The sequence below is a fragment of the Phascolarctos cinereus genome, unplaced genomic scaffold (assembly GCF_003287225.1).
Source record: "Phascolarctos cinereus isolate Bilbo 61053 unplaced genomic scaffold, phaCin_HiC Scaffold_3;HRSCAF=262, whole genome shotgun sequence".
Classification (NCBI taxonomy): domain Eukaryota; kingdom Metazoa; phylum Chordata; class Mammalia; order Diprotodontia; family Phascolarctidae; genus Phascolarctos; species Phascolarctos cinereus.
In genome coordinates, this window is record NW_027555736.1 from 223,932,611 (window position 1) to 223,958,048 (window position 25,438).

The 25,438-nt window shown below is 36.7% G+C and overlaps 1 protein-coding gene across 1 annotated transcript in view; it reads left to right on the top strand.

Annotated features, from left to right (window-relative positions):
- SPTLC2 (serine palmitoyltransferase long chain base subunit 2) overlaps positions 1-25,438 on the top strand; it is a 150,361-nt gene that overhangs the window by 19,761 nt on the left and 105,162 nt on the right. The window contains exon 2 of the mRNA XM_020986168.2: positions 16,194-16,388. Coding sequence (XP_020841827.1) covers positions 16,194-16,388 — 195 coding nt within the window. The remainder of the gene's footprint in view (positions 1-16,193; positions 16,389-25,438) is intronic.

Sequence of the window (25,438 nt, forward strand, 5' to 3'; positions counted from 1 at the left end):
CTCTTGGTCTTTGTGTAGATTGTATTCCCCTAAACAAGGTTGCAGTTTTTCATAATGAACTTTATTTGGTGATGAAGAGAAAAGAAAATACGAGGATGGAATTGACAAGTTTATATAAAATGTGAAACTAATTGTAAAGTAACCGCTGTCTGTTCTTTGTTGCCTTCGCTGCGAAAACTTAAATGGCACACTTTGTGTCCCATTCTTATTCCTCTTAACCCTGTCTGTAAGGTCTTTCTACCCATTTAAGAAATCTAGTTGCTTTGCTTGTTTTCCTAGGCTACCAGTGGGTAGCTAGGTGGTGCGGTGGATAGTGCACTGGGTGTGGAATCAGGAAGACTCTTCTTCATGAATTCAAATCTGGCCTCAGACACTGACTAGCTTTGTGACTTTGGGCAAGTCAGTTAACTTTGTTTGCCTCAGTTACTCATCTTAAAAATGAGCTGGAGAAGCAGATGGCAAACTGCTCTAGTATCTTTGCCAAGAAGACCCCAAAATGGGGTCATGAAGAGTTTGAAATGATTGAACAACAACTAGGCATCCTTAACTCGTCAGAACTCCAGTCCCATGTTTCTGTCTGTGGAGCTCTCCAAGGGATGTACTGTCCCACCTCCAACTAAACATATTAAAAAAAACAACAGCAAAAACCTCTCCCCTTGCTTTACCCTTCTGTCCCTTCAGAGTGGTCATCCTATCTCTTTTCTTCCTTTTTCAGTCAAATCCTTCGCCCTAAAACCCTCTCCACTTTTTTTCCTTCACTTTTCTTCCCCTTGCAGTCTCACTTCTGACTTCATAAATCAACTGAAGCTACCTCTCCAAAGTTACTCATGATATCCTAATTGCCAAATTCAGTAGCCTTTCTCATTCCTCCAATTTGACCTTCAGCACTGACATTAGTAACTCTTCTGCTTGGAATTCTCTTTATGTTTTTCTTGACTGTGTTTTCTCTTGGTCCTCCTATCTCTCCTTTTAGTCTACATTCTTTCACTGTAGATATACCCTAAAGCTCTTTTTCTTTTCTCTCTTATCTCATCATTTTCCATCTATTTAGTTATCTCTATTTAGAAGACTCCCAGATCTATCCATTCAGCCCTACCCTCTCTCCTGAGCTATAGTTCTCAAACATCACCTGCCTATTGGATGTTTCCCACCACATGGCCGACAAACATCTCAAACCTTACATGTCCAAAGTTGAACTCTTTTTCTTTTCTCTCCCAAATCTACTTCTCTTTCTGACTTTTCTGTTTATGTTGAGGGCATCACCACCCTTCTGATTACCAAGGTTCTCAACCTTGGCATCATCCTTTAATTCTTGCTTTCCCTCTTCTCCACACTACCTTCTAATTATTTGCCAAACCTCATGGATTTTAATCTCCACAACATCTCAGTATCACCTTTCCATTCACATAACTTCCAGTCTAGTTCAGGCCCTTATCACCTCTGTTGCCTCATAATTTGTCTCCCTCTCCAGTCCAATCTAATATTTACCTGGCTGATATTCCTAAAGCATAGGCCTTACCTGTTACTCCTCTGCTCAGAAAGCTCCAATGGCTCGCTCTTGCCTCTCAGTTAAAATGCAGACTCTTTTGTTTGATATTTGCAACTCTTCATACTCTGGCTCCAGCCCACCTTTCTGGCTTTATGACACTCTATGGTGAATCCAAACTGACGCACTTATTGTTCTTTATACGCAATGTTCCATCTCTCTTTTCTGCCATTTCAAAGGCTTCCCTGTGCCTGGAATGCTTTTCCTCATCCTCCACCTCTTAGAATTTCTGGCTAGCTTCAAAGTTCAGCTCAAGCACTATCTTCTACCCATGGCCGTGACTGATTCTCCTTGCTTCTCCTCCTACCCAGAAATTACCATGTATTTATATGGACTTATATATGTTGTTTCTCCTGATGGAATATAAGGTTCTTAAGGATTGCAAGCCAGTGTTTTGTTTTATTTTTGAATCACTAATGCCTAATCAGTGCTATGCACCTCTTAGTTTCTTAGTAAATACTTCCTGATGGACTGATTGACTTAAGTATTCCCTCTCCTTCCTCAGATTTCTCTTAGGGGTTTGCCTGCATCTCTCCTTTGCATTTCACTCTAGTATCATATTTGTTTATCTTCTTCCCTTCTTCTCCCACCCCCCACTAGATTGTAGGATTCTTGATGTCTGGGTTTGTGTCCTTGTTATTTATAGATCCCCAACACATAGCATAGTGCTTTGCACATATTGTTCTTGAGTTTTTCTGTCATGTTTGACTCTTTGTGACTGTATTTGGGGTTTTCTTGGCAAAGATACTGGACTGGTTTGCCATTTCCTTCTCCAGCTTATCTTACAGATGAGGAAATTGAGGCAAATAGGGTTAAATGACTTGCCCAGGGTCACACAGCTAGTAAGTGTCTAAGTGTCTGAGACTGGATTTGAACTCTTCAAGAGGGGTCTTCCTGACTCAAGGCCCAGCACTCTATCCACTTTACCACCTATCTGCACATAATAGTCCTTTATGTAAGTTTATACTCTCCATTTGACTTCTCAGTATTTGTAGAGCTTAGACAAAAGATGCATTTTGCATTGCTATCCACTTCTTCAGATTAACTTTAATGATTTATCTTCCGTTATCTTCCTGCATCAGAGAATAACTTTTCAGCATCTTATCATTATGCTTTTACTATAAATATATATGAGTGTGTGTGATATGTATATAAATATATGTGTGTGTGTCTGTGTGCGTGTGTGAGTATTTATATACATGGACCTATGATTTCTTTGGTATAGGAATCTACTGATGAGGAAATTCCTCCTACCGGTGCAGGTTGGTATCTGCTCTGCAATTTATGGTCAGAACAGCCTGGAGGCTCTGAGAGGTCAAATGACTTGTCCAAGGTCATACACCTAGTTAGTGTGTTAGAGGTGGGGGTGTACCCTGCTTGTTCTCTTTCTCCCTCCCTTCTTTCTCTTTCTCTATCTCCTCTTTATTATAAAAAATTATTTAAAGCAGAGTGACAATTTCTACCTATAAAAAAGAACTCTTTGCCTCATACTCCAGTAATTTTCATTCTTATGTTATCTTTATCTATTTCCCTTTGTGTGCCCACAGATGGGATTTTTAAGACTATTAAGTGGGGCAGCTAGGTGGTGCAGGGGATAGAGCACTGGCCCTGGAATCAGGAGGACCTGAGCTCAAATCTAGCCTCAGACACTTGATACTTACTAGCTGTATGACCCTGGGCAAGTCACTTAACACCATTGCCTAGCAAAAAGCAGAAGACTATTAAGCAAAGAACATTTCTTGATAGTTCAGAAAGTAATCAAAAAATACATGTTTGAGAAACCATTGCACTATTCATCTGTACCTTCTTAGGAATTGTGAATAAACATCCTTTATGATTCCATTTTATTTTTTCCTTTTACTGAAATTGTCATTTTAGGAATAATTGGATATAATTATAGACAGTTTTTAAAGTAGAAATAAATAAAATAAAATATGTATAAAAGTGCTTTGTGAACTATAAAATACCGAAGAAATATAAGATGATATTTTATCTTAATTTGTCTGGCCTAAATGAGAAAAATATATGTTCTCCAGACTATCTTTGCCCATCTTCCTTTTTGAAAGGAAACTACTTTTAGCTATTAAGTCTGTTTTATAGATGTGGCTTTTGGCATGTTATGAAAATGATTATCTAATCATTGATTTTAGAGCATTATAATCCTAGTGTTTTAAGATTTTCAACATAATTTCCTTATAGCAACCTTAGAGGCAGTGATATATATTATTATCCCCAGTTCACAGATGAGGAAAACAGATGGAAAATTTTAAGTGACTTGCCTAGGAGTTCCACAGCTAGGAAGTATAAGAATTAGAAATTAAATGTAGGTGTCCTTACTTTGTGATCTCTTCTGCCCAACATGTTGCTTAGATCATTTGTGATTAAAATTTTTAAAGTAATGCTTTTTACATATCTTTTAAAAATATTTTCTTTGATTTTTATGGCTGTTTGAAGTATTGCAAACACAGAAACCAAGTATGTCAAAGGAATCCATTTCAATTTTTGGGAATTCTGAAATCTTCAGTTCAGCATTTTTAAAGAGCCTATTGTATGTGCAGAATGCACTGCTAGTCTGGGTTACAAGGACAAAAAAGTCTTTGTAAAAAGTTTCTGCTTTTAAAGAGCTTATATTCTTCTCTTATTCCCTAAGATATATCTTTAGGATTCCTTTGGGGAGTCTTCCTGTAAATTATATTTCAGGAACAATCTGACATTCTCTTGCCACTGCCAAATATTGACAAAAATATTAATATTGGTCTTGTTTTTTCACTTGGAAAAGTGTGATACTAGAGCGACTTTAGTTTGTTTTTCTTGATAATCTCAAGAAATTTGCCTAAACTGTTAATGAAATCAACTTTGCTCAGATATTTGTTCTTTTTGATAGTGAGATAAAGCATTTAAATAACTTAATTCTCATAAATTATTCTCTGGATAATGAATATAACATGTGTGATGGCCCTTTTCTGTTTTTCTGTATTTTAGTGATCATCTGTTTGAAACTAAGAGATAGCTGAGTGGCCTTGGACAAGTCACTTAACATCTTGCAGCTCAATTTCCTTGCATGCTTTTGTTTTAAATAAATAATTAATATCATTACTACCTGGCCTACTGTTTATGAGAATTAAATGAGATACCAAATATGAAAGTGCTCTGTATACTGAAGAGTAGTATATAATGTTAGGTATTTAGGAAAAGTGGCAAGAACGTAGGAAGATTACTATATTTTAAATAACTTTAACTCACATTAAGATTCTTAGGACACTATTTATCTGAAAAACTTGCCCATCTATGGCCAGAAACCCTACTGGTTTGATTTTTACAAGTGTTTTTTCAAGAGTTGAAAAGGCATTTAGTTTTCCTGAACATTTTACTTTGTTTCTCTAAGCAAGTCAGCGTGAAATAGTGGAAAGAACACTGAAATTGGAGTCAGAGGATCTGGGTTCAAATTCTGGTTCTGCTGTTTACTGTCATTGTGACCTTGGCCAATTCTTTTTGGACCCAAGTTTCATCGTCTGTAAAATGTTTTTAGAGATCTCTTCCAGCTATAAATCCTATGATCCTAAAATCTTGATTGAGAGAGCTTTGAAAGTATTTATTTTCTCACTTAGTTGAATTGTATGTACATATGAATTATACTGTCACTTTAACTTTTACTTAAGGCTGATTTGGTTAGGGCTGTTTCTCTGATGTTTGCACACAACTTCTTTTTTAAAACTTCATGTCCTCATAAACAAGCAGACCAGTTTCTGGTATCTTTCACAAATTCTTTCCAATTTGGCTTGATGCTTTTTTAAAAAAAAATTGCCTACTGCTATGAGAAATGACAATAAAGTAATGAAACTTATTTAACCATACACGTGATCTCATTTCTTTTTATTCATGTATATATATGTATCCTTTAATTATAGGAAGCTTGAACTGAATTTCAAAATCTTTCAAACCAACCCAATGTTTTCTTCCTCAATGGGCCAACTATATTAATTTAGTTAGTAATGCTAGTTTGGGTGTGTCTCAAATCAACACTGATATATGGGAAAGAGTTCCACCCTGAACATTCCTGAAACATAAATCTGCTGCACATCAATTGACTAGAGATTGCTGGGCTCTTGGCCTGTTACTGATTTATTCAGTTGAATGTGAGTAGTTTTAAAAGCAAAAGGAGCTTTGGGCCTACATTATAGTATGTTTAAGACAGTTGGTAATATTTTTACTGAAAGTTTTTTTTTAGAAATAGTTGGAATTTTTCTTCTCCTTTACTTCAATATGTACACACACACACACGCACACACATTTGCATTTCCCAATTCTGTAACCATCTTTTATCAATTTTCACTGCTTTATCCATTTGTAAACCTTCGGATCTATTGGTTTTTTCCAGTTTATCCTGTTGTAAATCCTGTGAAAAAACCTTATTTTTCACTATCTGAAAATTCTTGAGTTCTAGCTTCTCAGGAGAAATGGATGTCTTACAAATAGGTTTCAAAAATTTTTATATCTATAAAATTTCTTTTTGGACCACCAAATTTGAATTTGTTCAATGTCGTTATCCCCAACTGGATTTCTACTGCACCTTTTTTTTTTTGGCCAGATATTTCTCCTTGCTGACAACATTCTGCTTAATAGTTAGCACAGGTAATTTTCTAGACAGATACCATTATGGAAATTTTATTCCCCACACTTCCTTAATATTTGACCATATGCATCAGTAGAATCATGTTTTGTTACATACATGTTCTTAGTGTGATGGTTTATGTATCTTTTTTTGTTATTGATGTTTGTCAGGTCTCCAAAGAAGACAGGAAATCACATTTCTTTCATCTTCAGTAAATTTTCACACTATTTTCCTATTGCTCAGCTGGAAATGTATAGTCACTGTACGTTGATTGACTGTCCTCTGCAATAAACACCCCACAGATGTAAATTCTCTTTAAGTAAAAAGGAAAAAAGGGGGTGTGTGAAGGTTTGCATAGTGGCTAAGATAGTAACTCAAAGGTACAGATTAATATTTGGCAATTAAAATTCCAATAAAATTAATGATGGAGGTGTTCTTCTACTTCCAAGATTAGAAACTTACTTCAGAATGTAGAGACAGAGTTCCAGTTGCTCAATACTGTGACAGTTTTCTCTTGCTTTCATTGGGTTTCATTTCCTTTCCATCTCTGCTTTTATACCAGAGTCTTCCAGCATTGTGCAAGAGTTATGCATCTGTGTATAATTATGTGAATTATCATCAGCAGAACTTAATGAGAATCATATTATCCCACTAAAGCTTAGTGGTAAGAATTATTAGAAATTATATGATTGTGTGATTTGTACCTGTACAATAAAAATAATTTTAAATATTTCACTGTACATCATTTGAAATAATTTTATAAAATAATAATAACAAAATAAAAATAATTTTATTTTTGTTACCTTTTCCTGAAATGCTTGATTTGCTGTGAATTTATTAAACTTTCAAAAAAGAAATAATTCTTAAATGTTGCATTTTTATATTTTTTATGGTATGGCATAGAAAATAATTGATAGGGACTTCTTATGCCAAGCGCTGTGGTAAACACTGGCAACACATAGAAAATTGAGATAGCTTATGAAACCACCCTATGACAGAACAAAAATGTTAGCTACACTTAGTAACTAGCTATATTTTTCCTCCCTCTGGAACTGACTGGGGGTTTTATTGTGTTTGGAATAGGGAAAGACTTGGGTAGGGAGACCAATTTAGGAGACTGTCCAGTGATTAACAGGATGCCTGGAATAGGTGCTTAATAAATGCTAATTGATATACTGAACCAGAATGGCAATAGTCCAGGCAAGCTGTAAGGAGAACCTGAACGAGGCCTGTGTCTATATGATTGGAGAGAAAAAGATACATCCCTAAGATGTTGTGAAGGTAGAATCTGTAATATTTGGCAATGGATTAGATAGGTGAGATGAGAGAATAGCAGATGACTGAGGTTGTGTACTCAGGTGATTGGGAAGATGAAGACTGAGAAATAGTAGATTTGGCAATTATGAGATCTCTGGTAACTTTGGAGGGGTCAGTTTCAGGAAGTATTTTCTTCAGTAAGCTTTTGGACTTCCTTTTTCATTTGGCCAATTTTTCTTTTTAAAGGCATTCTTCTCCTCATTGGCTTTTTGGACCTCTTTTGCCATTTGGGTTAGGCTATTTTTAAGGTGTTATTTTCTTCAGTATTTTTTTGGGTCTCCTTTAGCAAGCTGTTGAGTTGTTTTTCGTGATTTTCTTGCATCACTCTCAGTTTTTCCTCTACTTCCCTTACTTGCTTCTCAAAATCCCTTTTGAGCTCTTCCAAGGCCTGGGACTGATTCATATTTTTCTTGGAGGCTTTGGACATAGGAGCTTTGACTTTGCTGTCTTCTTCTGGTTGCATATTTTGATCTTATTCACCAAAGTAAGATTCTATGGTCTGACTCTTTTTGCGCTGCTTGCTCATGATCATGGCCAATTATTTGAGTTTTAAACCCTTTGTTAAGGTAAGAGTCTGGTTCCAATGTGGAGAATGTATTGTCCCAAGCTTCAGGGGTTTGTATAGCTGTTTTCAGAGATACTTGTAGGGACCTGTAAATTTTCAGTTCTTCCAAGGTGGTATGATAAGGGGCGAGGTGTTTACTCCTTTCTGTCCTGTAACTGGGAGGAGGGGTTCCTCTCCACAGCCACTACAAGCTCCACCGCACCAGTGTTTCTCTGCTGCCCAGAACTGTGGCCCAGATCCAAACACGGGCAAAGCAAGAGATTCCTGCCTCAGCACTGGCAAAGAGATCCCTGCAATCCCTCTCTCATCAGCCACTGGATTCCCCCTCAGTCTGTGGGCCGGAAGCTCGGAAAAGCAGCTGCACCCCCCCACACACTCTTGGGGAATGGAGCTGAAACCCCACCTTCCTGTCTCAGCACCGACAGAAACAGACTTTTCCCACTGACCTTCTAAGTTGTCTTTGGCATTGGTGGATTGAGGAGTCTGGAAACCTCCGCAGCTGCCCGAGATTCAGTCCTCTGAGGCCTGCTCCAGGTTCACTGTGGCCTGCGCACCCAGGCTGTGCTGCGCTGAGCTCCCAGCCCGATGCGCTATACCTTTCTGATCAGGTTGTCTTGGGCTGGAAATTTGTTTCACTCTGTCTTTTTATAGATTCTGCTGCTTCAGAATTTGTTTAGAGCTATTTTTTATGAGTATTTGGAGGGTTTGGGGGAGAGCTCAAGCAAGTCACTGCTTTCACTCTGCCATCTTGACCTCTGCCCCTCAAGGGGTCAGTTTCAGTTGAATGATCATGTCAGATGCCAGTTTGCAGAGCCTTTAAAAGATAGTGGGAACAGGACTAATATGGAATATGCTTTACATGATTGCACATATATAACACATATCAAATTGCTTATATTCTTAGACGGGGGAGGGAATAGAGGGAGGGAGAAAATTTGGAACTTAAACTTGAAAAAAATAAATGTTAAAAATTGTCTTTACATGTAATTAGAAAAAATAAAATACTGTTTTTAAAAAAAGAGTGGGAGGAATTGGAGGCACTGACTGTAGGTGATTTTCACTCGGACTTCAGTCACTGAAGGGAGATAAGGGATATAGAACAAGAATTAATGGGGATGGGTAAGTTTAAGGGAAGTGTTTTGGTTTTTGTTTTTAAGGATTAGAGAGACGTGAACATGGTTGTCAGCAGCAGGAAAGGAGCCAGTAGATAGTGAGAGATTAAAGATGTGAGAATGCTAGTGAATGTGATATGCTGGAGAAGCAGAAGGGGGTGGGAGCGAACACACAGAGAGGTTTGGCTTGGCAAGGAGAAGGGCTACCTCTTAATCTGAGACCAGAGTGAAGGAGCAGATAAAGAAAGATGCCTGAATGGTGTGAGATGAGGCAGGGAGGAAGAAGATGGAGTTCTCTGCTCTCAGTTTTTTGTGAAGATCTTGGCTGAGATGGGGTGGGAGTGGGTATGGTTTGAAACTTGAGGAGAGGGCCATCTCCTACACCATGAGGACCCTGGTCCTTGTGGTCTCCTCTGATATTACATTACATCCTAGGTGTTTCTATTCTCTTTGCAGCTGAAGTCTCCTATATAATTAAAATGAGATTGTTGTGAGCAGCAACTACTCATTTTTCTATTTCGTATCCCCAGCACTTACCTTATTTCTTGGCACATAGTAAGCACTTTAATAAATGCTTTTCCATTCCAGTAACCTAGTCAGAAAGGTTCATCTTTTAAGACATGTTCTTGAAACCATTCATGCAACCATCCAAACCATCCACTTACTCCTTTTCTAGATGTTCTATTAGCAGCCTGTTATTCTATAATTAAAAATCAGTGTCACTAGCCTGCAGTTTGCAGGCCCCATTCTCTTCCTTTTTATAGAAACCAGGATATTGGTAGTTTTACTGTCTTGTGGTGTCATTCCCATTTGTAGAATCTTTGAAAGATTTCTATCTGCTCAGCAATCATACTTGTCAGTTCTTTCAGTGCCCTAGGATATAGTATATTTAGGTCTGATGACAGACTCATCTAGGTCAGCTAGGGGCCTTCTCTCTTTATATCTCTCCACTAATTTTGTTTTTCAGCTCCCAATTAGCCATTTCTGTTCAGTCCTTTCCAGTTCAGAGATTCTCCTTAACATAAAAAATAAGGAAAATTAAAGTTGAGTATCTTTGACTTGTCTATCTAAGCAGTGGTCCTGTCCCTTTTTTGATCTTCCTCTTCAGCATATTTTTAATATCTTTTTTAGTTGTTGTACTACTTAGTTTTCCTCATTTCAAGTTTTGAAAATTCCTGATACTATTCTTATGGAATTATGCCACACTTTTGTATCTACTCTCTGTTATCTGATATTGCTTTCATTTTCTTGACATCTTTTAAAAATCTGAGTTGGCTCTTGAACCAGATATTTCATTGTTACGCATGTGCCCCAAGGAAGTCAAAGACATGTTCCATATTTGCCAAAATATTCACCACAGCCCTTCTTAAAGTAGCAAAGAACTAGAAACAAAGTGGATTGAAGAATAGCTAAACAAATAGTGGTACATAAATGCAATGGAATATTAGTGCACTGTAAGAAATGATGAATATGAAGGATTTAGAGAAGATGTGGAAACTTAAGAATTAATGTAGAGTGAAGCAAGCAGAACCAGAAGAACAGTATATACCAGGAATACAGTAGTGTAAATGTAAAGGACAAAAGCTTTGGATCTATTAGTCCTGTTGCTTTTTAATAAGGTATGCCCTTCTACAGCAATATTTCAGTCATGGGTCTCACTTCATGAAGTCTCAGTGATACCAATGAGGTCAGAATCTCTAGATCTTTTACTTGGTGCATTTTTGTGCACAATTCGGCTGGTATAGATTGTATCTCTATCTCCTTCCTTGGATTTCGTGTTCTGTGAATTTCTGAAAACTTCTGTTATTCTTCCTACATTACAGTGTAACTACAACTACTCTTTGTGATGTTTGTTCAACTTGGTTTATATATGTAGAGAGCTTTCTCCCTACCCCTTCAATTTTAATTTCAAGCATTTTTTATTAGATTTGCAAAATTCTAAACATGCATTCTCTTAAAAAAGTTTTTATGCTTAAAATTTTATCTTGTTTTTATTGATGTCTTTCATTTTTTACATCATATTTATTTCCAAATATATCCTTCTTCTCTTCCTCTCCCCAACAAACAATCCCTTGTCAATAAAGAAAAAAAAGGAGGGAGAGGAAGCAGTTCAGCAAAACGTAACTGATGTATTAACTATATCTGACAGTATATGCAAAATTACACATCCATAGTCTTCCTTTTCAATCAAAGGAGGGAACTGATTTTCTTAACTCTGTTCTACGGCCAAACTGTTTCATGATTGTACAGCATTATTTCTTTTTTGTTGTTCATTCTATTTACATTGTTGTAATCCCCAAGTTTTCCTGGTTCTGCTTGTTTTACATGTCTTCAAATATTCAAAACTGTTATAGTCATCCTTCCTTACAGGTCAGCAATATTCAATTATATTCATGTACCATAATTTGTATAGCCATGTTTCAGTTGATGGGCATTTTTGTTTCCAATTTTTTACCACCACGCAAAAAGAAAAGTATCAGTGGATATTTTGGTGTACATGGTACCTTCCTTTCTGTCTTGATCTGCTTGGGGTATAAGTTTATTGATATAATCTCTGGCCAAGTATGTTCTTAACAATATGTTCTTTTCTTTTCCTTTTTCATTAGTATTTTGTTTTTCCCAATTATATGTAAAGACAATTTTTAACATTCAGTTTTACAAGATTTTGAGTTCCAAATTTTTCTCCCTCCTTCCTTACCCTCCCCTTTCCTAAAGTGGCAAGCAATTTGGTACAGGTTATGTATGTGCAAACATGTGAAACATATTTCCATATTAGTCACAGTTGTGAAAAAAGAAACAGACCAAAAGGGGGGGAAAGCTCAAAAAAATAAAGTAAGTGAAAAGAGTATGCTTCAATCTGCATTCAGTCCATCAGTTCTTTGTCTGGATGTAGATAGCATTTTCCATCATGAGTCCTTTGTAAATGTCTTGGATCATTGTGTTGCTGAGAACAGCTAAGTCATTCATAGTTGATCATCACACAATATTGCTTTTACTATGTACGATATTTTCCTGGTTCTGCTCACTTCATTTTGCATTAATTTGTACAAGTCTTTCCAGGTTTTTTTGAAATCTGCCAGCTCATCATTTCTTATTGCACAATTCCATTGCATTCATGTACCACAACTTATTGAGCCATTCCCCAATTGATGGGCATCCCCTCAGTTTCCAGTATTTTGCCACCATGAAAAGGGCTGCTGTAAATATTTTTGTCCACTTAGGTCCTTTTTCCTTTTTTATAATCTCTTTGGGATACAGACCTAGTAATGGTATTTCTGGATCAAAGGGTATGCACAGTTTTGTAGCCCTTTGGGCATAGTTCATAGTTCCAAATTGCTCTCCAGAATGGTTGGATCAGTTCACAGCTCTACCAACAGTGTATTAGTATTCCAGTTTTCCCACATCCTCTCCAACATTCATGACTTTCCTTTTTTGTCATTTTAGCCAATCTGATGGGTATGAGGTGGTACCTCAGAGTTGTTTTAATTTGTATTTCTCTAATCAAAAGTGATTTAGAGCACTTCTTCATGTGACTGTAGATGGCTTTGATTTCTTCATCTGAAAACTGCCTATTCATATCCTTTGACCATTCATCAATTTGAGAATGGCTTGTCTTCTTATAAATTTGACTCAGTTCTCTGTATATTTAAGAAACGAGGCCTTTATCAGAAACACTGGCTGTAAAAATTGTTTTCCAGCTTTCTGCTTTCCTCCTAATCTTGGATGTGTTGGTTTTGTTTGTGTTAACAATGTGTTCTGATTCCTATATTTTAATCTGTAGTACAGACATTTATGTTCCATTCTCAGTTATTGCCTTTTTTCCCTCATTTTAAAATTCTAAACTTAAATAAAAAATAGACTCTTACATATACATAAAGAACAGAAAAAGAAGGTTGTATATGAAACAATCTTGTCTACAGCTTACTTTTCTTGGTTTTGGGGGGGGTTTTTGTTTGTTTGTTTTGGTTTTTTTAGGTATTTGGGGTTAAGTGACTTGCCCAGGGTCACAGAGCTAGTTAAGTGTCAAGTGTTTGGTCTGAAGTCGGATTTGAACTTGGGTCCTCCTGACTTTAGGGCTACTGCTCTATCCACTGCGCCACCTAGCTGTTCCCTTAATTTTCTTTTAAAATATATAATAAATTCAACATTCAAGTCACTATTTTTTAACTAATTGTTCACTTCTCAGATCTGCTTTTGTCTTCAGTAGCCCTTGTCCTTGATAAGCAGCAGTGAGGAAGACTCCACCTGTGCCCTTAAGGTTTTCAATTTCTTGCCCAAGACTTTGTAATCTTTAGCCATCTTTCTAGATTTCTTCAGATTCTGTCATCTGTGCTCATGTCAGTTACCAGAAGTGGGTATTAATCATCTGGTTTAACCAGTCTTGGGTTACAATGTCTGGGATACATGGTGTACGAAGAGAGGAAATTTCTCTATATTGTTATGAGATTGACAAATAGATGTCTCAGTACCTCTAATCATCAGTGCTACTCTCTTTTGACTTAATAGATGTTCTAACATCTTTGTAACTATGTTATCATTCCTTGTGGTATAAGGAGCTGCTTTCTTTTCAGAGGCTTCAACTCTCTTCTCATTGAGAAGAGCCTTTACTTTCTCTTAGCTCCAAGTGTTTAATGGCCTATTTTCTCCTTCATTTTTTTTTGTGGAAAAGGGTTCATTTTTCCTGAAAACCTCTAGAATGGAGAGTTTTTTCCTCAATCCCTTTTACATTCTCTTTGAGGAGAAAGACCAGCCTGTATTATGAATATTAAGTCACGTAGCCATGACAGAAATACATATGGCTCTGTTTTCCATACTTGCTGCAATTGAGATCTTCAGTTCTTTATCGTTCATGTTAGCAACGCCCTGGAGATTGTCCTTTTTAATGATTTTTAATGACAATTCTAATAATGGAATCTCTGGACCAAAAAGTTTGATCAACTTTGTATATTGCTTTCCATAAACAAGGTGCCCATCTTATGTTCCACCAACTTTGTTTAGAGATTCCTTTGAAATCTGAATGTGTCTCTGCAAACTCGTCAAAGTCTGAAGCTTCTCAAATGTACATCTCTTGCCTTTAGCAAGGTTTTGGAAGGAAAGATAAATTTATTTTGGTACATGTTGAGTTTAAGAGGTCTATGAGATATCCAGTTTGAGTTATCCAATAGGCAGTTGGAGATTTGAGTCTGGAGGTTAGGAGAAATGTTAGGGCTAGGCTTAGTAGATCTAAGAATCATTAACAGAGAAGATAATTGAATCCATTAGAGATAATGAGATCACCACGTGGAATAGTATAGAAGAGAAGAGGGCCCAGTCTGATGTCCTGGGGAACACTCATTATCTGGGTGCTATGATACTATTATTGCTGAGTGGTTCCTCCTTCCCATTCTTCCTCCTGGAAATTTAAGCATTTTTCCTTGTTTTTGTAAGGAAGGACACTCTGGCAACATGATCTGTATAGACATGTTGAATATTGGTTTCTTCCTGCCCCAAATCTTGCTCATTTTTTCTCTATTGTTAGTAGCTTATTCTAATTCTTAAAAAAAAATTTCCCTGTTGTTTCCTGAAATATAATATTGAGATTTTTTAAAAAATTCTGGGATTTCAGTAATTTGGAGATTGCTATATTGTGACCTGTTTTTGAGATCTGTCATTTGAATGTGTCTGTTTTCCAGTTGCTTTGCATTGTGAATGAATGGAGAAGTGTTTATAAGCACTTAATATGTGCAAAGCAGGGCAGTTAGGTGGCACAGTGGATAAAGTGCCAAGCCTGGAGTCAAGAAGACTGATCTTCCTGAGTTCGAGTCTGGACTCAGACACTTACTAGCTTTGTGATCCTGGGCAAGTCACTTCACCCTCTTTGCCTCAGTTTCCTTGTCTATAAAATAAGCTGGAGAAGTAAATAGCAAACCACTCCAATATCTCTGCTAAGAAAATCCCGGATGGGATTATGAAGAGCAGAACATGACTGACCAACAAAAGATGTGCAAAGCCCCGTGTCAAGCCCTCAGTATACAAATAAAAAAGAGACAGTTTCTGCTTTCACGGAGTTTACATGCTTCTTGAAGGTGGGAGGGAGACAGCACATAGGATGGTTCAATTGTAGGGCAGAGTTGGTAAGGCCTATTGGTCTGTGTCTTATTAGGATTGTAGTTGGTGACTCTCTTCTCACTGTGAATGACCATATCCATTCCATGGGGAAGTGAAGGTGAAGCTGGAAGAATCTGAACCTCATGACCACTGGGAAGAGAGCCAGGAGGCTAGAGTTTGAATGTCCTTCCCCTAGTGATGGGGCTGACCTTCAGTTGAGAAGGGAACCTTGGAAAGAAGGAGTAAGGGGAGAGGGAGGACACTCATAGCCTCATCAGTTCTATGTCTTCTAGTCCTTTTTTTCCCCCTTTAACCTTTTAAAGCATCTGTTCATTACATCTGTAATTCCTCCTGTAACTCTTCAGTTTCTTCGAGGTATTCTTTTACTTAGGCCTTAAATTTTCTTTTCTTTCTTTCTTTCTTTTTTTGGCAATTGAGGTTAAGTGACTTGCCCAGGGTCACACTGCTAGTAAGTGTCAAATGTTTGGTCTGAGGCCGGATTTGAACTCAGGTCTTCCTGACTGCAGGGACAGTGCTCTATCTACTACGCCACCTAGCTGCCCCTAGGCCTGTAATTTTCTTACCTCTGTCATTCACTTGAATATGTGTCTCAGGCTATCTTCTTTTTCCATCTGTGATTCTCATTCTTTAGCTATATGAATTGCTCTGTGCTATTTTTAAGTGGATGCTTTTTGTTGCTTTCCTCATTTTCCATTATGTGTGTGAGAGCATTTTTTCTTCTCATAGTTGTTTCTCTCCGTTTTTAAAGGAAAATAAGGACACTTGTTCCCTTCAGTCTTCTCTCTCTGCCATCTTGACAAAAGCCTCTACTCACAAAAAGCTGTAGTTATACCTTAGTAGTATTTTTAGCACTTTGCTTATAAAATGAAATATTTTTCTCATTATGGTTGGGATATAAATAAATCCTAAATTCAAATTTAACTTCTGTCCTAGATTCATCATGTCACTCAGAATGGTGGATTGTATAAAAGACCATTTAATGAAGCCTTTGAGGAAACCCCAATGCTTGTTGCTGTGCTTACATACGTGGGGTATGGTGTCCTGACACTCTTTGGATATCTACGTGATTTCTTGAGACATTGGAGAATTGAAAAGTGTCACCATGCAACAGAAAGAGAGGAGCAAAAGGTAAATGAGAGTTTTTGATTCTGCAATAAAAGTTCATTATGAATTTTTTTCTCCTTAACCTTTACAAGGATTGTTTTATTATTCCAGTTACAGTAAAATGAAAACATTTGGAGCCAGATCAAGGTATAAAGGAGTTAATGACACCTAATGGGGGAAAAAAAATTAAGTAGAAAACAACTGTGACCACAATAGACCTCCCAATTAACAAATAAATTGTGTTCCATAAGTTGATTTGTACATTGTTTTAGAATACTTCCCCCCTGAAACAAGGCTATGATTAATGGGTTCCTAGGCTAACCCAAAGAAACTATGCTATTAGTGATGATTTACTTTCATGGCCAGTCCACAAATGGCTGGTTTAACCCATACTGTAGCTTGAAATACTATATATTTGCCCTATAAACATAGCACAAAACAACGCTAATATGTTATTTGTAATCCAGCCAGTATGTATTAAGTGTCTACGCTGTGAAAAGTAATGTTCACAGGGGAGGATGCTCTTTTTAAATAAAGGCATGGACGTGGTTTTTAATAAATGCATGGAGCTTACAGCCCCTGTGGAGTCTCTATAGTCCAATAAAAATGTAAATTCTCATAGTACATATGGCAGACTAACACAGAGACTGATATCGTTGATTCAGCATTTTAAGCCATTTATTTATGCATCATTTGTTTACACATTTATCCATCAGTGGATAAATAAATGTTTAACCAATTGCAGAAAACAGCTGAATAGAAATTAAAAAATGAATCACAGCTGATGTGATTTTGTCACAGATACATTGTCAAGCAAGTCAGAAAAGCAGCTCGTCTGAACAATCTATGTACACAAGCTATTCATATTAAAGATTTAACAATTAATTGGAGAAACAATTAAGTTTAAGGCAAGTATTTGTTCAGTAAAAAGAGCCTGAACAAAAGAGAACAAAATTGAATATGAATAATTTTTAATTTAGTTTATTTAGGTACTTGAGCGTACATGCATGCTTTTCTTCCACTGGCTTTTTCCATTTCCCTATCAGCCCCAAGTGGACTTTGTTTTACTTTTGCTTCCCACTCCATTAAGTACCACTTGCTGGCCAGAAAGGTTGGCTTGTTGACTGGCTGACTGCCATAGCCCTACCTTTTGGAGGGCAAATGGGAAAGTAAATTTAGTAGGCAAGGAATTCTTCTTTGTATGCACACTGAACTCCAGGAGTGGCCAGAGAAATTGCTATTGGGAGCCCCAAGGTAGTGAAGGGACCCTCTTTGCTCTATGGCCTAATTCAGCTGTATCTTTATACTAGTCTTTACGATTAACTGCCTTCAAATTAATTATGTAGTGAAAGGATGTTTTATGGAAGACTTTTTTCTTGTTGTAGGTTGATTTAATGGTGTTTATATTTTAAGGTCTTACCTATGCATGCTATGAAATGCATAAACTATTGTTTTGGAAGTTGAAGGGCAAAGGTATAGCATGAAAGCTACCCAAAAAATAGGGAACAAGATCTTTCTACACAAGGAGTTTGTAATTTATTTGTGAATGTTCTATAAATCCATGTTGTGTGAAAGTGAATAAATGGATTTGTAAAAGTATATTGCCACTCCTGGGAAAATTGAGTTGTGTTTATTTTGGTAGAGCAATAGCTTCTCCTTTGTATGAGAGACAGTGCATTATTACAGAGTAAATGAAATAGATAAGCCCTGATGTCTACAAGTTTATAGTGTAAACCCAAGTCTGATTTATCAAAAAAATGAAATAGAATACTTGTATTAGTTTATAGGATTAAGTTATCTCCCAGCTTTTATTAGCTAGGAAGCATATAGATTCCACCATGGAGTTATAATTTAAATTGGTAAAATGTGGCACGCTTTATTGTTTTGGTTCTTTTTGCTAAATAAATGCTTGCTTTAAACTTAATTGTGTCTCTAATCATTTAATTCATAATCAAATAGCTAAGTACATAGCTATTCAGATGACCTACTTTTCTGATTATTTGATAATGTATCTGTGACATAACCATATTAGCTGTGATTCATTTTTTCAGTTATTTTCTGCTGTCAAAGTAAACTTTATCTTTTGATAAAATGGCTGAAAACATGTAATCAGTAATATCAGTCTGATGGCACTAGGATAGAACTAGAAATATTGGATGGAACTTTCAGAGAGATAGATAATATTATATAAGAAAAAACTTACTAACTGTTAATGCTGTTAAAATTAGAAGGGACTGCCTGGTAGGTCATAATTTTCTCTTTGCTAGAGATCTTGAAGTAAAAGCTGACTGAACATTTGTTGGAGATGTTGTAGAGGCAACTTACATTGTACAGTTATGGGTTGGATTTAAGGTACTTAATTATATGGTTTTATATTTACTAAGCAAGGTATAAATAAGCATATTCATATGTTTATGTTGAGGGTGGAAGATTTTTTTTTTAAGGCAATGGGGATTAAGTGACTTGCCCAGGGTCACACAGCTAGTAAGTGTCAGGTGTTTGACCTGAGGCAGAATTTGAACTAAGGTCCTCCTGACTTCAGGGCCCATGCTCTATCCACTGTGCCACCCAGCTGCCCCTGAGGACGGAAGATCAAAGTAGTAATTTGAGTGGAATGGGGTGAATCAGGCAATGTTTCCTGGAGGTGTGAATTTGGAAGGAATAGAGGAATTGGAGAAAAGGAAGGTTCACAAAAAAAAGTCTAAATCTTTGTAGCATTTAATTTTAGCTATTAATCATGAAAACATTATTTTGGTCTTAAGCTAAACTAGCTCTAGAAATTTCTAAAAGTTATCACTAATAGAGAAAGTTCTTAGGGACCACAGACCTCAACATTATTGTTGTAAGAATAATAAGAAGTCTTATTTACATAACCCTTTGAAATAGGTAGTGAAAGAAAGTATTATCCCTTTTTTACAGATGGGGAGCTAAGGGTTAAAGAGGTAACTAGCCCAGGTTCATAGAGAGAGTTAAATGGAATGAATGCAAAGTGAGGTCTTCTTTCTCCAAGATCAGTGTTCCCTCTGCTGTACTAAACATTTTCTGTTTGAGAAGTGGAGTTAGACAAGAGAGGGATTTTTAAAATAATGGACTGTGGAGAGGGGGAGTCATGTGATGTTAGAATGGGTGCCAAATGCGCACTCAATTCTAGCAGATTATAATATGCAAGTTACATGCTATTACCACATCCTGATCTCTTCCAGGAATTTGTATCCCCAACACCTTCTCTGTGTTGTCTGCCATTCCTCCTTGTACACCTAATGTAATAATTCTCTTAAGACAATTGATTCAAGTGACACTGAATTCTTCAGTTAACATCTCTGATAAAGATGTAGTAAGAATAACTTTATACATTTTATACAAATTAGATCTAATTCTTGATAGAGTTCTTTTCCCTTTTAATTGGGTAGAGCTGGATCTCAATCACAAATATTGAGCACAGATGTATAGATTAGACTGTATGTGCCCTCCCAAGATATTGCTTTATCTCTTTTGCAGTAGGAAGGTACCAGGAGTTCAGATACATATATTGTTTTAGGCCCAGCAGGACTTCAGAATTTTCAAAATCATTAATATCCAAATATGAAGAAAATAGAAATTGTAAGTAATCTTGGAATTAATTATTTTGGCTAGTAATCACATGCTTGCTCTACTTTAATGTTTTCATGGTGTTTTTAAATGATTTTATTTCCAGAAATAGGAAGGATGGGATGATAAGGATCAAAGATTTAGAAATTGAAGAGGAGTTAAATCATCTAATTAAACCCCATAATTTTAAAGTTAAGACCAGGGAAATTAAGTGACTTGTTTGAGGTTACTCAGGAAATATCCCTGTCTGAATTTAAGCCTAGGTCTTCTGAGTACAAATCTAATACTCTTTTCACTGCAGTTCTCTGAAAGGAGATACTGGGGAGGGCCTCATATGTGACTACAACCTGGACTGTTTAATTTTCATATACAATAGGAGGAAATAGATCTGATTGTGTGAATAAGGATTCCTGGAAGGATTTTGTTCTTAACTTCCTTCAAAATGTACCCAACAGATACTTTTCTGGTAATTGCTGTTCTAACAGCCTCTTAGGACAATTAATAGCACAGTGTTGTTGCTTGGTGTATTGAGCTATAGGTCCACCAACAGGGCATCAACATGTTTATTTTCCCAAAGCCTCTCAAACATTTTTCATTTTCCTTTTTCATCATCTCTACCACTCTGATGGGTGTGAGATGGAATCTCAAAATTGCAACTTTTGAGGTTTAGTTTCAAATTGCTTTCCAGAATCGCTAGACCAATTCATAGACCCACCAACAGTGCATATATAGTTTGGCCTTCTCACACCCTCCAAGAGCTGTAATTTTCCTTTTTTGTCAGTCTTTGCTAAGTAGGTAAAACCTTTAAATTGCTTTAATTTTGTATTTCTTTTGTTAATGATTGGAATCTTTTTTTTTCTCTCACAATTAGTAGTTTTGGTTTCTTCCCTTGAGAACTGCCTGTTCATGTCCTTGGATGTCTTGTCTACTGGGGAGAGACTCTTCATTTATAAGAAGCTTTTTGGAGTTATGCCTTTTAAGAAGTCTTTAGTTTATACCTTCTAAGAAGTCTATGTTTTTGTTTGATTTGCCTCTTTCCCCTTTGTACTAAGCCTGCAAAGAATTAAGTTTTGTGTACAGAATATAAATATAGTCATTGCACTCTCTTGTTACACTTAATAAAAGCATTATTAAGAATATTTTGGAGTCATCAGCAGCGGTTCATCTCAGGTTTTCTGTGCACTTGGTAATTTGGAGCATATCTTAACTTTTAACTTTGCATGTTGACAAATTGTGTCCATGAAGTTTCCATTGAACATCTTTGCAAGTTTAAAGGGCTGATTTTCTGGCTGCTGATCTGTATCCCAAAGCTTAAGATTTGGAATGATACTGGTTAGTATTTGCTCTGGAGTTAAGCGTTAATAGCTAGACAAGTTAATTTCATACCAGAGGAATGAAAATGCCACCTATCTACTCACATATGTGACTGTTGATTATTGTGTAAAGTTTATTTTTCTCTAATTTTGTTTATGATCATCACTTTAAAAAACTTTTTGAAGATTAGGAAGTTATATGCATAATATAGCTGTGGAGCCACACTTGAAATTTAAAAAATTTTAAAAACTTATATTGCTATCTTTATGGTTTTATAACATCTTTCTTTTTTATTATGTTCCCCCCCCACCCCCAGCCCCCAGGCATCCCTTATAACAAGGAGTAGAAGAGAAAGAGAGGACGAAAAGGCAGTTTAGCAAAACTAACCAATACAATAAGCAAGTCTGACAGTGTATACAGTATTCAACATCCATAGTTCTCCCCTGACACATTCCCTCTGCAAAGGAAGGAAGGTAAATTTTTTCATCTCATCTCTTATTTGGAGAAAGTATGATGAAGTATGTATAATTACACAGGATTGGGTTTTATTTTTGTAGTTTTGTCCTCTGATGGATCCCTTCATATATTTAAATATACAGTTTTAAATCCAAGGTTGTATTTTTCTAAGAGCAGTTTTAAGATCTTGACTTTTACTCAGTATGATTTTTTTTTTAATGTCACCACAGATAGCTTAAGGAGTAGCAGAAAGGTTTGGTCTTAAAGTTAAGAAGACTTGGGTTCAAGTCTTATCATTAGTAGTAGTAGCTATGTGAGTACGGGCAAGACTTTCAACCTCTCAGTGTCCCAGGCACCCCTCTAAGATTACAGGTTACAAGTGATTTGCCAGTCTGAATTGGTGGAGGGAGGTCTCACCACGATATTACCCTCATGAAATTGTTATGTCACTGATATAATGATTTATTGACAGATAATCTAAGTGTCCAGTTTTCCTTATTAAAATAATATGTTGAGTTTTTAACAGAAAAAAAAACACTTTCATTTTATACAAATTAACTTTATACTTCCTAAAATAGAGTAATTTTTTTTAAATTTTGCTTCATGTTGGAGTTCCTTGGGATGTGCTCATTTTCTAAAGTTGTGACAATGTTGAAACTAGTTGCTTATGCCTGAGATGTTTTTAGATTTATTGGGTTGTTTTCTACCACAGAAAAGAAACTACGTGAATTTAAAGGTTTGTGATTTCCTTTTTAACCTTCCTTTGGTAAAAATCTATATCTGACTTATGGCCAGAATAAATCAACAGCTCTATTGAACTATTGTAACTTAAAAGCAGTTTATTATCATTATTATTATTATGTTTTCAAGTGCTTCCATTTTTTTCTCAGATAGAGAAACTAGAATAATTCTTTTGCATCACAGTTAAAATGGATTTCCTTAAGGTCAGATATTAGTTTGGACTCTACAAGAACCTAGATTATTGTTTTGGGGAGCACCTAGGTGGTGTAATGGGTAGCACACTGGCGGTGGAGTCAGGAGGTCCTGAGTTAAAATTCAGCCTCATTTACAAGCTATATGACTGTGGGCAAATCACTTAACCCTGATTGCCTCCAAACTACCATCCCCCTTAAAAAAAAAGATTATTGTTTTGAGCCTCTGTCTGCTCAAGATAGACACAGAATTTTTTTGAAGACATGAGAGCTGTTAAAGGAGAAGAGAGAAAACTTTTAGAAGAAAATATAAGTCATGATAAGTATTTTTTTCTTTCCTTCCAGAAGTTTGATTTTTTTAGTTGTAGCATGATCTTTTTAGTTTTTAAAATTATGTAGAAATCAAATGGAAAAAAAGGAGAACTGGGGCCTAGAGATATTTCAGATCGTAAAGAAACAGGCAACTCAAAAAAAAAGAGAAAGAAAGAAAGAAACAGGCAACTCAAGAGAAGGAGAATTTGTTGATATACAACTTGAAGGTTTAGGCAAGAAATCTAGATTTCAGAAGTAATTGGAGCACATACCCCTACCCCACATAATATGGGAAACCAATTTCTTAAAGTATTTGTCCTATCAAAATTTTTATGTAGAGAAAATAAGCAAGCTGAGCTCTTAACTTTGGAAGTACAAGCATAACCTGTAGCAGATTTTTTTTTAGAAGTTTCTTACGGAAATTTGTATTTGTCTTTTAGGAAAATAAAGTTCCACTGCTTTTGTGTGAAATACCCTTCACTTTTAACTCAGGTTAGTTTTAAGAGGTTTCAGTTCTTCAGTTCTGTCTTCTCTAGATATAACTGGGCCATATTGTTCCTTATGGTTCCCTATTGATCTCCTTGGCTAGCCCACCATCCCTGTCATGCTTACCAGTTGTGAGTGTCTTGGACCCTCCTACCTTTTTCTCTCTATTTCCACCTGGTGACCTCATCAGCTCTTATGGGTTCATTTCTCAAGAACGTGAACTCCTTGAGGGTAGAAACTATTTTGCTTTTGTCTTTGTATTTCCAGGACTCAGAATATATTATGTGCCTTTATATAACCAGTTCTGTATATCTAGCTCTAGTATCTCCTGAGCTCTAGCCCTGCATCATCGACCACTTGCTGGACATTTTGAATCGGATCTCCAGTAGGCATCTCATACTCCGCATGTCCAACACAGAACTCATTCTCTTTCTCCCCAAACCTCCACCTCTTTCAAACTTCTCTTCATGAGTACCCCAATCCTTGTAATTACCCAGGTTCAAAGACTCAGTGTCATCCTTTGCTCCTCACTCTCACTCATGCCTCCTATCCAGTTTGTTGTGAAACATTGTTTCTGTCTCAGCCTCTCTCTCATGGGCCCACTGTACAAAGCTACTGCTCTCGCTTAGGTCCACATTGCCTTTCACCTAGGCTATTGGAGTAGATTGCTATTAGTTACTTTGCCTTAGGGTTTCCCTTGGTCCAATCTAACTGCCTTGTAGCATCAGTGATTTTCTGGCTAGCATAGTTCTGGCCACGTCCCTCTTACCTCTCAAACTCCAATGCCTCTCTAATCCTGTAGGATCAAATAAAAATGTTGGCTTGGCATTTTGTAACCTAACTTTACCCTGCTTTTTCAGCCTTCTTATATATTGAAGCTCTCCATGAACTCCAGCCTTACTGACTAAATACTATTGCTCACACAGGACATTCCATCTCCTGTCTCTGTATGTAACATGTGCACTGGATGTACCCCATGCCTGGTGTGCTGCGTCTCCTTATTCCTGCCTCTTAGCATCACTGTCTTCCTTTGATACAGCTTAAGCTCCAACTTCTGCAGGAAGTCTGTCTTAGTCCCCCTAGTTGGAAGTGCCTTCTCCAAGTTTTTCTTGTGTTTGCTTTTTATGTGTTTTGAGTATGCCTTTGTATGTATGTGGGCAGTTAGATGATGCAGTGGATAGAGCGCTGGGCCTGGAGTCAGAAAGACTCGTTTTCCTGAGTTCAAATATGGCCTCAGACATTTACTAGCTGTATTACCCTGAGCAAGTCACTTAACCCTGTTTATTTCACTTTCCTAATCTCTAAAACAAGCTGGAGAAGGAAATGGCAAACTACTCCACAGTGAGTCATGAAAAGTCAGACACGACTGAGAATGATTAAACAACACTTATACGTATGTGTTGTGTTCCTGTTGGGGATGTCAACTCCTTGAAGGGTAGAGACTATTTTGCTTTTGTCCTCATAGCCCCAGCATATAATAGGTGCTTAATAAATGCTTCCTTGATTCCCATTAGGATATAGGTACCCTTCAAGATGTAAATATCAGTATATGGGGAAAAGGAGGAAAAGATGGTTTGAGAGCCTTATGGCTACGTGAGGTGTTTCAGAAATAGGTCAAAGAGAAAGAAAAGGACAATAAATATTGATGAAATAGCACCCAATCGCAGCTTAAGGGAAAAATTATACCTTTTTTTTTTTGAAAAGTTAATGGACCATCATTTTTTCCTTAATAACAGGAATATAAAACCTGTGTCACTGTATAGGTTATTTCTCCCATCCTTTCCTCCTCTTAAGTTAAATGTTTCCCTGAGGAAGAAGTACATATTGCTCACTTCTAAACAAGTAGGGAAGTGGAAGGACAGAGGCTGGAAAGCTGGATCCTTTTTTTTTTTAGAATATTATCTTACAGCCATAGGGAAAGATCCTCTGTTCTGTGTTGGCAGCTATGGTTTTTACAGGGCTTTGTCTGTGGCTATAAGGGAATAG